The sequence below is a fragment of the Exophiala bonariae genome (assembly GCF_035927105.1).
Source record: "Exophiala bonariae strain CCFEE 5792 chromosome Unknown scaffold_2, whole genome shotgun sequence".
NCBI lineage: Eukaryota > Fungi > Ascomycota > Eurotiomycetes > Chaetothyriales > Herpotrichiellaceae > Exophiala > Exophiala bonariae.
Genome location: NW_027042477.1, coordinates 851,816 through 867,553, shown reverse-complemented (window position 1 = coordinate 867,553; position 15,738 = coordinate 851,816). Strand labels below are relative to the sequence as shown.

General features: G+C 47.6%; 5 protein-coding genes across 5 annotated transcripts; 2 read left to right on the top strand and 3 right to left on the bottom strand.

Moving 5' to 3' along the window:
- Positions 1–46: 46 nt before the first annotated feature.
- On the top strand, positions 47–1,886 carry LTR84_004833 (uncharacterized protein; the record flags this gene model as incomplete). Its single annotated transcript, XM_064848406.1, has 5 exons — positions 47–325; positions 390–706; positions 759–1,483; positions 1,556–1,764; positions 1,860–1,886. 5 exons carry the CDS (start codon positions 47–49, stop codon positions 1,884–1,886), a joined length of 1,557 nt encoding a protein of 518 aa, XP_064711030.1.
- A 796-nt stretch (positions 1,887–2,682) lies between these two features.
- On the bottom strand, positions 2,683–3,613 carry LTR84_004832 (uncharacterized protein; the record flags this gene model as incomplete). The annotated part of the gene is made up of 4 exons (XM_064848405.1): positions 2,683–2,712; positions 2,771–2,927; positions 2,993–3,293; positions 3,364–3,613. The coding sequence occupies 4 exons, from the start codon at positions 3,611–3,613 to the stop codon at positions 2,683–2,685; spliced, it is 738 nt and encodes a 245-aa protein (XP_064711029.1).
- A 558-nt stretch (positions 3,614–4,171) lies between these two features.
- On the top strand, positions 4,172–5,958 carry LTR84_004831 (uncharacterized protein; the record flags this gene model as incomplete). Its single annotated transcript, XM_064848404.1, has 4 exons — positions 4,172–4,585; positions 4,637–4,803; positions 4,859–5,730; positions 5,789–5,958. The coding sequence occupies 4 exons, from the start codon at positions 4,172–4,174 to the stop codon at positions 5,956–5,958; spliced, it is 1,623 nt and encodes a 540-aa protein (XP_064711028.1).
- Positions 5,959–6,477: 519 nt separating this feature from the next.
- Positions 6,478–8,515, bottom strand: LTR84_004830 (uncharacterized protein; the record flags this gene model as incomplete). Its single annotated transcript, XM_064848403.1, has 7 exons — positions 6,478–6,688; positions 6,754–6,961; positions 7,028–7,302; positions 7,360–7,678; positions 7,728–7,885; positions 7,939–8,148; positions 8,205–8,515. The coding sequence occupies 7 exons, from the start codon at positions 8,513–8,515 to the stop codon at positions 6,478–6,480; spliced, it is 1,692 nt and encodes a 563-aa protein (XP_064711027.1).
- A 2,640-nt stretch (positions 8,516–11,155) lies between these two features.
- LTR84_004829 (uncharacterized protein) lies at positions 11,156–15,293 on the bottom strand (the record flags this gene model as incomplete). Its single annotated transcript, XM_064848402.1, has 5 exons — positions 11,156–14,049; positions 14,105–14,279; positions 14,330–14,647; positions 14,816–15,160; positions 15,213–15,293. 5 exons carry the CDS (start codon positions 15,291–15,293, stop codon positions 11,156–11,158), a joined length of 3,813 nt encoding a protein of 1,270 aa, XP_064711026.1.
- Positions 15,294–15,738: the final 445 nt, after the last annotated feature.

Below are 15,738 nucleotides of genomic sequence, written 5' to 3'. Positions count from 1 at the left end.
GGCAACTCTGAGGTCTTCAGGGCACAAAATACACTTGAACGTCACCATGGATATCTCCCGTGCCGAGAAAGAGCAGGACGTGGTGGAAGCACATGATGCACCTCCAACTAACGACGTTGATGATGGCAGTGTGGCCGAGATGTATAAGGTCGACACAGTCCACACGGATGAGGCGATGAAGGTCCTGGCCGCATATACTGGAAATCAGACTTGGACTCCCAAAGAAGAGAAGAAAGTCACGACTAAGATTGATAAGCGCCTGCTACCAATCCTCGCGTTTACATACGCATTGACTTACTATGACAAAACAATGATTTCTCAAGCAGTAAGTCCAATTTGTCTCTGTGTGATTTGAAAGTGATTACTGACCTGGCTCCTCTTTGACCTAGGCACTGTTCGGACTTCGCACAGATCTCGTATTGACCGGGAATCGTTACTCCATGGCATCCGCTATCTTCTTCTTGGGCTTCCTCTGCGGAGCGTACCCGGCTTCTCAATTAGCCCAGCGATTTGCGATCGAAAGGGTCGCTGGCGGCCTGGTACTGCTCTGGGGAATTTGCTTTCTTTTGACTGCTACATGCTTCAACTGGCAGAGTCTGTATGTCCAGCGATTCTTCCTCGGATTCTTCGAAGCCGGTGTCAGTCCTATCTTTATGCTTATGGTCGGCCAATTCTATAAAAAGGATGAGCAAGCATTGAGAATGGGGTAAGATTGATCTGTCGTACAGACGAGTATGGCTTACTAATTTATGTTCTAGTGTTTGGTACGCCGCATCTGGGATGATCACACTCGTCTCTCCTCTTGTCAACTATGGTCTCGGTCACATCAGCGGTTCCCTGTCCCCTTGGCGATACATGTATATCGTTGGTGGCATTGTTACTACTCTTTGGTCTGTAGTCGTTTATCTTTTTATGCCTCCTGATCCAATCCGTGCGAGAGGCTTCAACGAAAGAGAGAGGTATATTGCTGTTGCTCGCCTTCGAACAAATAACAGCGGAGTGCGAAACACACACTTTAAGAAGCAACATGTCCTGGAACTTTTCCGAGATGAGAAATTCTGGATGATCTTTGCCCAAGCTTTTTTGAGTATGATCGCTTCTGGACCGGTCAATACATTCATGCCGATCATCATTTCTGGATTTGGCTATAACACTCTTAACAGTCTTCTCCTGACCATCCCAGCTGGAGCTTTTGGAGCTGTGATTATCCTTTCAACCACATACACATCCTACAAGTTCCGCAACACAAGGACGATTGCGATTTTGGGCTGTGAAATCCTGGTAATTATTGCATCAGTTCTGATCTGGAAACTTCCTCGTCACTCGAGTGGCGGCTCAAAGGGTGGTCTCCTGTTTGCAGTGTACATGATGACATCCTACAGTGGCGGCTGGGGCGTTATCATGGGGTTGTCGATTGCCAACTCCGCTGGCTATACCAAGAGAGTTGTCAGCTCATCTGCCATTCATGTTGGGTATTGTCTTGGTGAGTCATAATCCCCGATTGTCCTGCCAGGTACCCTGAGCCGCAAGTCAGTTCTGACCGAGCTTACTTCAGGTCAATTTACCGCACCACTTTTGTTCAAGCCTAAGGATGCGCCTGAATACGCTCCTGGATTCATCGCAGTACTTGTAACTGCTGCAGCATCGGCAGGCGTCAACGTCCTATATCGATATGTTTGTATCTGGCACAACAGTCGTCGAGACCGCGCTGGCATTCCTGAGGCTTATGACCACGCATATGAAGATGATGTAACTGATAAGATGGTAAGTGTGAAACTCTTTGCTCTCATTGCTCTCAATCTTCTCGTGACCAGCAGAAAAATCAGCATGGAACAATTGCTGACTCTTGCAAAACATAGAATCCACAATTTAGATACGTCTATTAGCCACTTTGGAGTGAGATGGAAGTTGCGATAAGTCGAAAACGGTGTTATGCCCAGTGAGAGGACATTATTGGTTGGGTCATTAACAACACAAGCGAGATAGTCAAATTTCGCTGGTCTCAATCCCAAGTGTGCAAAATCAGAAGATTTGGATTATTTTGTTATGCCCGCTATGTGAGAAACAAGCCAGACAACGTCAGATGGCTAAAAAAGCTTTCATGCTAGTCAAGTCAACACACCCTCATAAGATGTTAGGGAATTAGAGTGCATTGCCCCCCCCTTCTTTGGGGTGCCCAGCCACCATAGCTAGTTGTATATAGCGGGCTTCCGACCCCTAAGGGCTAGAGAACTAACGATATCATTCACTCGTACCTAGTCTCATATAAAACTATTTTGTCAGAGACAAGTATAGTATCTAGAATGTAGCCATATTGGAATAGTACCTTGACACATAAGGGCGATCTCCAAGGTTGAGGTCTATCTGCACATAGCGAACACCACGGTCAATGATCTTCATGAAATTGGGTGGGCTCACCGCCCGCAGACATTACAGACATCTGTACTCCTGTAAAGCTGATACCAAGCTGACTTTCCGAGCACACAAACAGAGGGGATTTCGATGGCGGCTACTTGGCAGTTGGGAACTTGTTCAGTTGCATGTAAAACCGCAAATGTATAACACGACAGTTTGATCTCCTCTTTCTCTAAACCATCACCAGGAGATACCAGATTGCTGTCCCCAAGGTGCTATCAGTCTTCGTTCTAAGACTATCTATTAGACTCATGAGTTTCAATCGACTCAGACGCGGCCTGCATCAATATCAATAATCTGGAGAGTGTCAGCTCTTGACTTCCTATAATGAGTGCTTGCGTGGCATGCGACGTACTGCTGAGGTGATGAAGGAGCTCTTATCGCTCAGAAGAAAAAGAATAACATTAGCGATCTCAATTGGCTGTGCTAGTCGTCCAAGGACATTGGCTTTTCTCCATTCCTCACGAATGGACTCTGGTACGGCGCCAACCATAGCTGTATCCGTGATACCACTGGAACTGAGATTTAGTTCTGCTCACAGATCCTGCGAGCAAGAGGTCGGGCAAGAAGTACTCACGGTGCAATAGCATTAATCCGAACTCCTTTAGGACCCATCTCCCGGGCAACAGATTTACTGAGAGCACTGACTGCCGCTTTACTGGCAGAGTAAGCTGCATTGCCAGGTGATCCAATCCGGGCTCCAATGCTTGAAGCATTGACAATCGAGGCGCCCTTCGGATTTCTATGCTGAAGTTGAGCGCGCATAGCGTTCTTGACTCCTCCTAGATTGATTCCAACCACCCGATCCCAGGCATCGTCTGTTTCATGCTCCAAATTGACTGTTCCCAGTCCAGAGATACCTGCTAAATTGGCACCTCCTTTCCAAAGTAGAATGATCAGCTGCGGAAAAAATAGTGGAGCATTCAAGAGTGTACCATGTGAACTTACCATCAATGGGTCCAAAGGCTTCCACAACGGCTTTAGTGGCGGCGTCGACTTCTGCGGAAGAGCTGACATCTACTTTTATAGCGAGAGCCGTGCCTCCAGAAGATTTTATCTGTGTCTCAATGTCGAAAATGCTTGAATTGACATCAAAAAGGGCGACTTTGACTTTGTCTTCCCCCAGAAGGAGGGCAGTGGCTTTCCCGATGCCACTACCTGCACCGGTGACTATTATGACCTTTTCAGCAACCGACATTATTGGACTCAGAATAATCACAGTCAGGTTCAATCGTTATCAATCACTATCGAAGCCGGGTGAATAGCACACTATTAATGGACTTACCAATGTAAATGTCATATCTCTCTCCTACCGTTATGCCATTAGGACCGCGACCCCACTCTTGTGCGCAATCGACCCCAGCTGTCCTGTAGGATGCCGGCATCGGGAGCAAGTCGGGATTAACGGTATCAACCGAGCTCCACGAGCCGGGCCAAGCACTCTCGGCCGCATTCCATGTTCGGTGGAGTTACGCACAGTGGTCAACACCGAGGCTACGAGTGTCCTGGGAGTCATTCTTCCAGGTCCTCTACACCATTCCTTGAAGTTTATGCAATGAGAAGCACCAACCTAATCTATTCTCCACAATATTCCCCCACCCTTTGCAGCCTCTAATGGCACTTCCTTTGGCGGTAGACACTCAGTGCGGACAACACAAGGTGGACCTCTTAGACTTGGGAATGGTCGAGGGGTATTATATGTTGCCCAAAAGCACACGGTTCACATTCGATACGTCCTTACCCAAACTTGATCATCATGGCTCCTAGTATTACCACCATACTGCCCTTCATGGAGACAATCAACACCAGGGCTTTGGTTTATGCTGCTGGCGCCTTCATGATCTTACTCGCCTGGATATTACGCAAGAATCGGAGCCTGAATCTTCCAGATGGACCCCGAGGTTTACCGTTTTTCGGCAGCATGTTTTCCATGAACGATGGCAAATTATTACACCTGAAGCTCACCGAATGGGCTCATAAGTACGGAGATGTCTACTCTTATATGATGGGTCGCTCCCCAGTTATTGTACTCAACAGCCCTCAGGCGATCAACGACCTGTTCGTGAAACGTGGCAACAAGTACAGCTCAAGACCCAAGGCCTCGAACCAAGCGAGTATTATCACACAAAACGCAAGGATCGTAGCAATTCCATATGGCGATCAATGGCGAGTGAGTCTCCCCTTCTGACACTAGAAGAGCCCACTGTAACAGAATTCATAGAAACACAGAAAGGCGTATCATGAGCTCCTCAACATGCAAAATGCCAAGATTTTTCTCCCATATCAGGAGTACGAGAGCAGACGTACATTGAAGAATTTGCTTGATGAATCGACTGCATTTTGGCGAGAAGTGACCAGATATTCGGCAAGTGTGACATTTAGCCTACTGTATGCCTGCCCGACATTTTTTCGTCACTAGAGCTATTTGACTGACAGCAGGCAGCTTAGGATGTCGATTTGATTCCGCCGATACTGCAATCCCACAAGAGATCAACAAGAGAATGTTGATGATGTTTAAAGGCATCCGACCGGGAGCCTGGCTTGTTGACTGGCTCCCATTCCTGGACTACCTTCCGGATGCTTTGGCGCCCTGGCGAGCCTCAGCGGTGGACCTTCGAAACCAGATCATGCCATTTTTTCTGATATTCTATAATGTCATGAAAGAGAGGATTCGGAATGGTACCGCACCAGACTGCTTCTTGGTCCGCCTATTGAAAAACGAGGGCTCGATATTTGATGAATCAGAACCTCCCCATATCATTGCAACAACTATGGCGGCTGGGACCGACACCACCGCGACAACTCTTCAGTGGTTTTTCAAAGCAGCCATAAAGTTCCCTGAGGCGATCAAGACTGCTCAGGATGAGATTGATCGGGTTGTGGGACGAGATCGTCTACCCAATTGGGATGACCGTCCGAATCTCCCTTATCTCGCAGCTGTTATCGAGGAGACGCACCGATGGGCCACAGCCACACCTTTAGCCTTCATCCACGCCACAAGTGAGGCGGACGTATACAGAGGGAAGGATATCCCAAACGGTGCCATTGTGTATAGCAATGTCTACGCCGTACATAACGACCCCAACGTCTTTGCGAGGCCCGAAGAGTGGATTCCGGAAAGATACCTCCCCCCGGCCGACAAGAGAGCTGCACCGGAAGCGAATCACGCGGGCACACACTATGCTTTTGGGGCAGGCCGTCGAGAATGTCCTGGTAGGCATGTCGCCGATGCCAGTCTCTATATCGTGATCAGCCGTATCCTATGGGCTTTTGATATTGTTGGGAATCCCAGGAAGCCTCCACCGCAGGGTTACTGTAAGTCATGTTAATTCCCACCCGGCTTACGATTATGAACTAACTATTCATTGACAAGCGGGCGCTTTCCCTGTTTTCGGGCCTGCTCAATTCGAAGCAACTCTTAAATCGCGTAGTGAAGCCGCGCGTCGCTTAATTGTTGATGAAGCTGAGATTAATCGACCGAAAGAGATGGAGGACTCAAACGTCTACGATAAGCTTGTTGCTCAATTGCCATCCACTGCTTGAGCTTGTTGATTCGTTCAGTGGTATCGAAAAAGCCAAGCACTAGTCGTACTGTCACACAGTACACAACTATGATATGTGTCTGGTGCATCCCGAATTTCAATTGCACACGTTCAGTTAAGAGGGACAGGGTGTAGGCTAAGATAAAAGATGCAGAGTTGGGCGGAGAGCCAGTTTAGTTCTAGAAAACCTTTGGTGTCCACAAGACGGAAGGAGGATCGATCACATAGCATTCAAAATTTAATAAGTCTAAAGCCACTGAATCTCGTATAACAGTAGAGCTGCCACCGGTGCTTAGCTGGTGAGAAGATAGATAACGAACATCCAAGTGGTAATATCATAGCTGTCGAGAATGGAGGAGCGATTTGTAGAAGGCGCCCGGTAATGAAGGGGCAAAGCAAGTAAACCGGAAGACCGTGTGTCCATCTGCTTTTAGCACTCCAAACTTTTCCAATGCGGACTTGTGGAAGCAACGGATTTAATATTTGAGTCTATGCTATCCACTACAGCGCCGCGGACGACCTAAGCACCCGGTTCGGTGATATGTGTTGCCATATCAGCGCCCTCAATTTCTTTTATGGTTCTTCCCATGCCAAAGTAAGTGAAGCGATTCGGGGTACAGTAAGTGAGATGATAATCCTCGTACCGGGGATCCTTGAGAACCTCGTTGAAGTGCCATGTCGAGCCAACAGAGGGCCCAATGACTGGGCCATCTACTTTGCCATTCTTGAACCTGGAGATTTTCATGCTTTAGCATATGCTTCAAAATGTGGAGTGGGGGAGGAGTGCCCGCCTTACCAGCTACGACAAGTACTGCTCCACACCATTTCCTTCATGAGCACGTCTCGGTACTCGATGAAGTCCCACATGGCCTCTTCAGTTGGCTCCATGCTGGAAATGTTCTCGGTTTGCATTTTTGTGATGCATTTGAACGCATAGTTGATTTCAGTCTCCACTCCAGATATGAGCGATCCATTTGCAAGTGGGCTGTTGGGACCACCAGTTACTGCGGGAGTGGATCTCCATTAGCGACAGTAGTCACCATTAGGGTTGACGAAATTTCAAGACTCACTGAAGTAGTTGGGGAAGCCTGGTGCTGCCACTGAAATGTAGTGCAATGGTTCATCCTTCCAGTACTCAGAGAGGTTTCGATCATTCCGACCGATGATGGGGAAAGGAGGACAATGTGAGCAATCAAAGCCGGTGGCGCAGACAATCGCGTCCAGGTCAAAGTGTCGACCGTCAGTTAGGTCGATGCCGGTCTCGGTTATTTTATCAATCTCACAAGTCACAACAGTGACGTTGGGCTCCAGTAGCGATTCGAGATAGCCCTCACCTGGCGTAAACCTAGTCGAGGATTACTAAGTCAGAATTGCCCGGTGAATTGCGGCCTGCTGAACCTACCTTCTGCAACCGACATGGAATGTCGGTATTAGCTTAGCACACAGGTCTTCATTGCCCTTCAGTCGCTGCTTCATCAACTCCGTATATTTGGCAAAGACCTGCTTCTGCATATCCGAATTCTTGTAGTATAGAGAATATGTCGCACTTCCAAAATTCTGGATATCCTTCCGATACTGCAAGAAGTGTTTCTTGTCAGTCTTGAATCTCTCGATTTCTTCGGGTGTGTATATTGTAGCTCGTCCCTCTGAAGCCAACCCTTGACTGAACTCCGGAGTGATCCAGTTTGGTGATCGATTGAAGCTGACGAGTGATTTACACACTGTTCTTGGTTAGAGTACTGGTCCCGACTCAGCGGTACCAAGGCTGACCTTTCTGCATTTTTGGAACGATTTGTATACCAGAGGATCCGGCACCAATCACGGCAACGTCTTTTCCGGCGTAGTCCCAATCAACGTCCCAATTCGCGGAGTGCAAGAGTTTACCTTTGAAGTCATGCAAACCCTTGATATCAGGCCATTTCCAGTTACTGAATGATGCGTTAGCCATGTATCCAAGATGAAGTCCTTTGAATTCTCATACTTGAGAACTCCGTTACAATTGAGAAGCACGTGGCAAAAGTCTTCAATCACGGTGCCTTCGACCTGATTTTCGATTTTGACATGCCAACCTTTCTCTGATTCAGACCACCGAGCTCCAATCACACGATGTTGAAACTTGATATACTTCATGCAACCCCATTTTTTGGCACAGCTTTCAATATAAGCGAATATTTCGGGGCGTTCGACGTAGCTGGGAGTATATCAGAAACAAACAGTCTCGATAATTTGTGGATTAGAGATTCTTACAATCGCGACCAATTTGGATTCCCTTCCCAGGAATATGTATAGGCATGGGCGGGAATATCACATGCGCAACCAGGATATTTGTTCTCATACCATGTTCCTCCGACTCTGTCATTTTTCTCATAGATGACGAGGTCCACATTTTCGAGGTCTCGTTCGTACTTATATGCTGCCGCAATGCCAGAAATGCCGGCGCCGATGCAAATCAATCTCAACTTGCGTTTCGTGTGCAGCGGTTGATCAAGCAACTCGACTGGTCGGGCCACTCTCCGACTTGATTCACCGTTTGTGGTTGCGGAATTGGCTACAATCATGGTGGTAGAATGTCGGAGGAATATTCAGTGTTGAGCTAAAGGTTCCCTGACGGATAACTCAGACACTCATGCTATGGAAGAGAAATAGGCTCAGTGGCACACTTGATGTATCGTGGACAGTAAGATACCAAAAGGATACTGGCCCACTGTCTTAGAACCCCCCATCTTTTTGATCCGATCATTAAACCTTCCCGACCTCTGGTTGCTGGGCAAATACACGGAGCACCTGATTATTGTTGCACAAATGGGGTGCGCGTCGCTTAGGATTACCAGATGGTTGAGACTGAGCTAATGTGCCGATCAAAAAGATCTGTGGGGAGAAGAATTATGTTGATAAGGGTACTTGCTAGAGGACCCCATCTTTGTCCATGACCTAATACCCATTCCGAACGAGGACTTCCCTTCGTGTAGCGTGGTGTTGCACCTGGAATGTCTGAGTCCCGGTACCTCGGATGTTCTCGCCTCCAAGAAGATAGCCCAAGCTTAGGCCGCCTCGCGCTGCACCCAATTCTTTCAACCAATCGGAGTCCAACCTCGGAGCGGACTCGGGAATAATTCTTTGATTCAGCAGGCACTTTGTTGCCAATCAGTCTACAAAGATAAACAAGATCATCTTTGGGAAAAAAGAGGTAGATTGCTTTTGAGAAAGATGGGGGAAACTTTAATGCTAGCAAAAGGCGAAGTTCGCATTGGGGGATTTTCAACCTCAGGGGCCTCGAACATCATAGAGGCTACACGTATCTCTGGGAAATGAGTATGGAAGAACTAAGACATTAAACCTAGCGGCGTGATACTAGTCATTCATATCTAGAAATGAATTTTACAATACCATTTTCATCTTAGGTACTACGTAAGAAGGAGTAAGCTGCTCAAGGATCAGACAGAACAATCAAGGCGAGCTTGCTGCCAACTCCAGGCTGATACCTGGTGGCGAGGTGGGCGAGGTCCAAGGTGTTGATTGTAAAAGCGAGTTGAAGCAAGCTTCAAGTACCAGGCCTCAACCTCCAGATTTTGTGCCTGCCACCCATGACAAAGTTACCCACCTATTTGGCCAGGGGTGATATCATGAAGTTTAGAACGCAGCTTTTAGAACGCAGCTTTTTATGAAGTACAAGTTTTCCAATGCAATTTACTCGAAGTAACATCCATAAATAGAACTGACTGGTTTTCCTACTTATCGATCATCGAAGCAAGGCGGAACAGCAGCCACCTGAACCCCGACGCACTTCTTGTTTGCTCTATCCAAAACCTTGCGAAGCCTATAACGCTAATCACTCTAAAAAACACTTTCCACTAAGTGTGGCTGCCGAAAAAGGTCATGCGATTGCCGTAAAATTCTTCTTAGAAATCGAATTTAAGGCTAACAGAGGATTGACACTCCTGTCGTTCTATGTTCCAAGCTATGACTGGCTGCCAATCTACATGCTGTTCAATTTGGTCATTTTGTGCTTTTCAGATTGATGTTAGAACATATGAAGCAAAGCTGGCGTGCAACAACGTGTCGCAAGACTCCTTATTACCGCCAATGGCAGGCCCCTTAGTGCAAAGCCGACTTTCAGACGAGGGAGCGCGCATATGGCGAGCTTGGGTTGGCCGGAGATCATCAGTCAGAGCCATGGCTCTGAACTCGGATCACTATACTTCGGAGGAGGAGATGTTCTGGGTTCTAGCTAGATATGAGATCTCCTCGACGGCTCACTTGAGGTCCTTGATGACACCCGAAAATCGCGAGTCGTTGAGTTCCGTACTGACTGGGCCAGGATGGTGTTCCTCGTATTCAGCAATACAGTTAGGCTTTTTGGGACAGGCTCAGCGATCTGCCTCGAGATGAGCACATAGATCTGCCAGGTTACGATCGGAATCTTGTTGGTGTTGCAATCGAAAAGCTGACCAAAGTCCCAATCATCTGTTTTTCAAATAAGATGCATGGCAGGATCACCCCTACTGCACGTGGCTCGTCAAATGTTGTCATAGAGATTCTATGCATGGGTCAGACGAGGCATTCTAGACTTTCAAGCAGGCAGCACTCGAAAGGCTCGAGTCGCTTGGCAGCTAGACAGACCAGTATGCATATCAGCTGTGGCAGACTCAGCTAATGTTGGTCCAGAACACAACTTATCCCTGTCAGTGGTTTGACTAGCGGGACGATGGTAATGACTCTAGACAAGCTGCCTTGGACGATATTAGACGGAGAAAAGCCAACCTTGGTTCAATGCTCAGATCGTTCCTTAGTATCTAGAACAAGAAAGAATAAGGGGTACTACGAGCACTACATCATTATAGAAGTCTACTTAACTACTTCTCTCTACTAACGCCTAAATTTACCTAGTAATAATCCTACGTTGTGCCCTACCAAGACGTAGTACACAGGGTCTTAATTCTGAAGCAACTTATCGAAATCTACTTCTAACGTGAGTGGAAGGACCGTTGTTCGAGGCGCATTTATCCTCGAGTTTATCCTAAAGAACCTGCCAATCTGTTCAGCTATGCCTATCTACAACAGAGGATTGCGGTTTCTCATAACGTGCCTAAACGATCGGGTAAAGACTGTTACTTCTCAAGAGAACCCCGTGGATCGGATCTTGAGTGGAACAGTCCGTCACAAGCAAATAAAACAATCATTTGCGTTCCCGATCTGTGCTATTCCAAGCCATGCTCAGACATCAGGGAAACGATTTCATCTTGATGGTTCATCCTTGCCCAGTCTGTTGGCGCTCTTCCCTTTGAGTCTCGCAAGTCCTTGATGACTCCACTATCACGCAAAAGTAACTCTACAGTCTCAATCCTGCCGTTTGTAGCGGCATATGACAAGGCTGAGCGGCCATCTTTGTCTGTCGCGTTTCTGTCCAAATGCGGTAGGCCCAGTAGATAGTCGACGATCTGAGTAAAGCCCTCACTTGCTGCCCAAGACAATACCGGGCGACCCGAAGCTTGATCTCTTTGATTGACGTCTACCTTGCCTTTTTCAACCAAGATACGGACAGCTTCAGGATAGCCTGGTCGATCCAATGCCCAGGCCAGCGGCGACCAGCCATCCTTGTCCTGAGAGTCAACTTCGCCAGGGCATTTTTCAATCAGGTACCCAAGGACACATCGTCCACACTGATCAGGATCTGTTGTCGCTATGGAGCTGTTTGCTGCCCATGAGATAGCGTTTCGTCCCTTGACATCTTTTTGTGCTATTGACACCTGAGCGTGGAACAAGCGTCGAGCAACTGGGATAGTCGTTCTCTGCGCGGCGTGCGACATCGCATTTCGCCCAGACTTGTCACACAAATGCAAATCTAGTAGCGGTTTCCTGATCAAATGTTGCACTGCCAGTGCATTGCCTGTCATACAAGCATGGATCAGAGCGTTGCGGCCGTCACTGTCAACTGAGTTGATGTTGGACCGGCCATCTCGCAAAAGTTCTTTCAGACATTGGTCTGAGCCAGAAAGACAGGTCTGCATCAAAGCCGTACGCCCTGAATGATCGGTCTGATTGACGTCAATGTCACTATGATGGAGTAATCGGGTCAATATTTCTTCATGGTCATGAGCTGCGGCAAGGAGAAGAGGGGGTAGGCTCCTGAGGCCGGAATAGTTAGGATCAGCGTTACCCGCATCAAGCAATACCTTGCAAGCCCTAGTGAATCCTCCTTGAATAGCAACAGCCAAGGCTGACCTATCACGACTTGCATCAAGTGGAGCTGATTTGTGATCGAGTAAGACACTAATAGATTTGAGGTGGCCGCGGGATGATGCCCAAAATAGGGCAGATTGAAGCCCGCTGCTCTCATCAGTATGCTCATGCGTCAATAAGAGCCTTCGTAAAATGGTCGAGTAGTTGAACAGTGCCGCTAGAACCAAAGGGCTAACTTCGGAAAGATCTGGCATCGCCATAGGTGAGCGGTTGGCCTTGTACGTGTACCATCTGGCGAGCCTTTGGGTTCCACAGGATAGTAGTTTGATCGCATCTTCTTGCGCCGAAGCATCGGCAAGTTCCTCTGCTTGAGCATAGTGATGGTCCCAGTACCATGTTGCATAATCATACCCCGGATAGTGTCTCCCAAGACGTGTCAAGACATCCTCGGGAATGACATTTTCATCTCGCAGAAAGGCGACATCCTCAATATCAAACAGCCCAGCATAAAATGCGTCCTCGTCAACCATGTCTTTTGAAGATCTGGTCGAGATCGGACTGGAGGATGGCATGTCGGAAGAATGTCCCGCTTCATCGGCAGAGTCGGGACCATATGCTTCTTGCAGAAGGGCCTGCATACAAGCATGGGCAAGGTGTAGATGCGCCACTTCGACGTCCACCCCGTGAGTCTTGTGAAGTGGATGGTAGGGATCTGATTGAAGCGCTAATAAATAATCTTTCACTGTAGAATGTATTAGTTGAACTTTTCCATCAGGAAATTTTACCAATGCCCCTAAAGCGCGGCGTAGGCTGTTCATTACCAACGCCCCGTCGACGGGAGATACGCCCCCTCTCGATTGCTGACCGTGGTCTGTTGAAAACATGTCGACTTCAGGTAGAGTTAGTGGTCTTGCACATGCTACTAGCAGTTTCACATAGCACCCTAATCGCTGCAAGTGGTGTCCTGGTACGGGTGGAAGATGCTTCGTGTAGAAATCCTTCAGATTTCCAGGAATGGATGTCAAGACCTGCTGTACATCAGTATGGTGGTAATCTAGGCCATGCTTGAGGTCGTCCAGCACAACACTCAGCCAAAGAAAGGAGTTTTCGGCTCGAGTATAAAGTGTTCGCTTCAACTGCTCCCCCGTTGCTCTGGAGCAGACAGAATTGTAGACAAGATCGTCCACCTTGTAGTCGATGAATCGCTGAATGTCTCCCATCAAGCCTTCTGGACGTCCTTCCATGTCTATGTAGAATTGAGACAGGTGTTCGTCCCCAACCCTCCATGCTCGGCTGATGAACGGCTGCCCACTTATGATGAGCTTGATTCTCTTCCGTCGCATCCCTCCAGCCAGGTTACGAGGCTGCAGTATGTGGAGAAGCTTGGCTAGAAGCAATGATCGCGAGCTCTCCTCACATTCGTCCAAGGCATCAATAACAATGTAAAGACACTTGCACGGTGTGAGTCTGACGGTCATTTCGAAAACATGCCAGACAGTCTCAAAAGACGGCTCATATTCATGCCTTATTGAGCTGTATGCCTCCTTGATCTGGCGGACCACATCTTTTTTGGCCCATAAGATTTGCAATATTAGTGCTTTTAGCAGCGACCGGGCATCTTTCTGCGACTCAATATCCCTTGCACAGAAAAAGCAACAAGTTAACTCGTCTTTTGCTAACCTCGGTACCTCACTGGTACTTAACTCTTGAACAAGAAAGTTGATAAGCACGGTTTTCCCACAACCTGCGTCGCCTGTTAACCACAATACGGCTGGCCTACGCTCGGCTTGCCAATCGCGATATTCTCTCGTCGAGATTGACCAGGTGCAAGTGCCCTGCAAGGGTTCGTCGATAGGAACATTGAGCCGTCGACCGAACGCCGCAATGAATTTGTTTTCGGATTCTGTGAAAGCTTAAGTGGACAATTCTTAGCTTCTTCTTAAGCACTACCTAAACTTGTAACATACAGCGATGTGTAGTGTCTAGCATTATCCTCTTTACAGCCCGAACTATCTCCTGGGACACCACTTCGTAATTAGGGTCATTGCGTGCTGAGAAGCGGCACATGGCCATGTGATCTGCTTGGATAGGTATTTTTCTCTCGTCAGGTAATCCGAGGACTGCGGAATGTTTCTCCACAACCTGGAGATGTCAGCCTGTCATCTGGCAGTTTGAGAAAGTTGATAACTTACCAGGGAAGAAGAACCAGGAGCTTTCACCCTTTCATAACACGAGATAATTTTCATCATTTTCGCACGTTGTCTGAATGAGTCATTAATCTCATCGAGCTTTACCGAATCTCGCGATAACGTGTTGATCAAATCGGTTCTCATTGAGCCAGTGAAAATCGAGGTGAGGGAGATGTCCAACCAGAAGTTAGTGAATTTTGCGAGCGGCCCCAACGCTGCTGCAATCTGGCTTCCTCTATGTGGAGTACCCATAAACACTATCGACCGGACAGAACGCAAAACATCCGCAAAGTAGTCATCTTCATGCGCCATAATCATTGCCTGAGACAAGATTTATCAGTCCAAATTTACCCTTTGTTGAAATACGAGAGATGATACCTGTTTCACTATTATTCCTCCGAGGCTGTGACAGATGAAAATGATTGGTTGGTCCGGGCACTGGTAGTTGGTCAATATTAGTACTCGAGAAGTTTATAAGTTTCCACTCACCTTATCGGTGATTGACTTCAAGCGGGAGAGAAGCACTTCTGCAGAATCAGTAATCCCTGTTACTGATCGGCTGAAAGCTGGAGCAGAGTCATAACCAAAAGAAAAGATATGCGCTCCTGGCAAATCTTCTGGGAGAAGTTCTGAAAGCCACGATATCTGTCTCTGAGAATCGCTGGTCGCCCATGTCCTGTAGAAATCACCACCAAGGCCGTGCACTGCAACGACGCTGAGTTCACACGGTTGATCATTTGGCCTGTAGAGTTCCTTGAGCCCATAGCGGGAGCGGTCTGCAAGAGCTTGATGCGCCGGGGGCAAGTGCCTCTGTTCACCACTATCTGCTTGGTTCTAGCATGACAGTCAGCATTCCACACGGCATCGGTGGTAGCAACGTAGTTACTATCTCAGAAACACCCTCTTGTCTCGGTGCATCTCCATTTTGGAAGCGCTTCTTTCCTAGTCGCTTGATGAATCTATTCATTGCATTTTTAGTCTCTGGGAAATTGAGTGAAGAATCCTGCAATCAAAATGCGCTGCTCTAAGCCCAAGATTGAAATCTTTTGTTGGTAGTCATCTACATAACTTTGGGAACCAGTCAGCCTCGACTTGAATAGCAGCTTCTGCCTGTCGGTTGCCAAGCTTTCCTCAAAACTTGATCACATGTTCAAGATTTGGAAGGGTGCGTTAGCGAACTACTTATCGAGCCTGAGCATGGATGTGAGGGACCTAAACCTAGAGTAGAAATGTGGTATGATGCAAGCCAACACACATTCCAAGCAATGCTCAATATGACCACATGACTTAAAGTCAAGATAGCGGCTTTGACATAGGATTTGAGATCCAATCAGCAATACCGTTCTTACAAGGAAGGGCCTGAGGGCTTCGGCAACAAGTATTTTAGGCAATGTGGCAAGAGTCTCTCAACC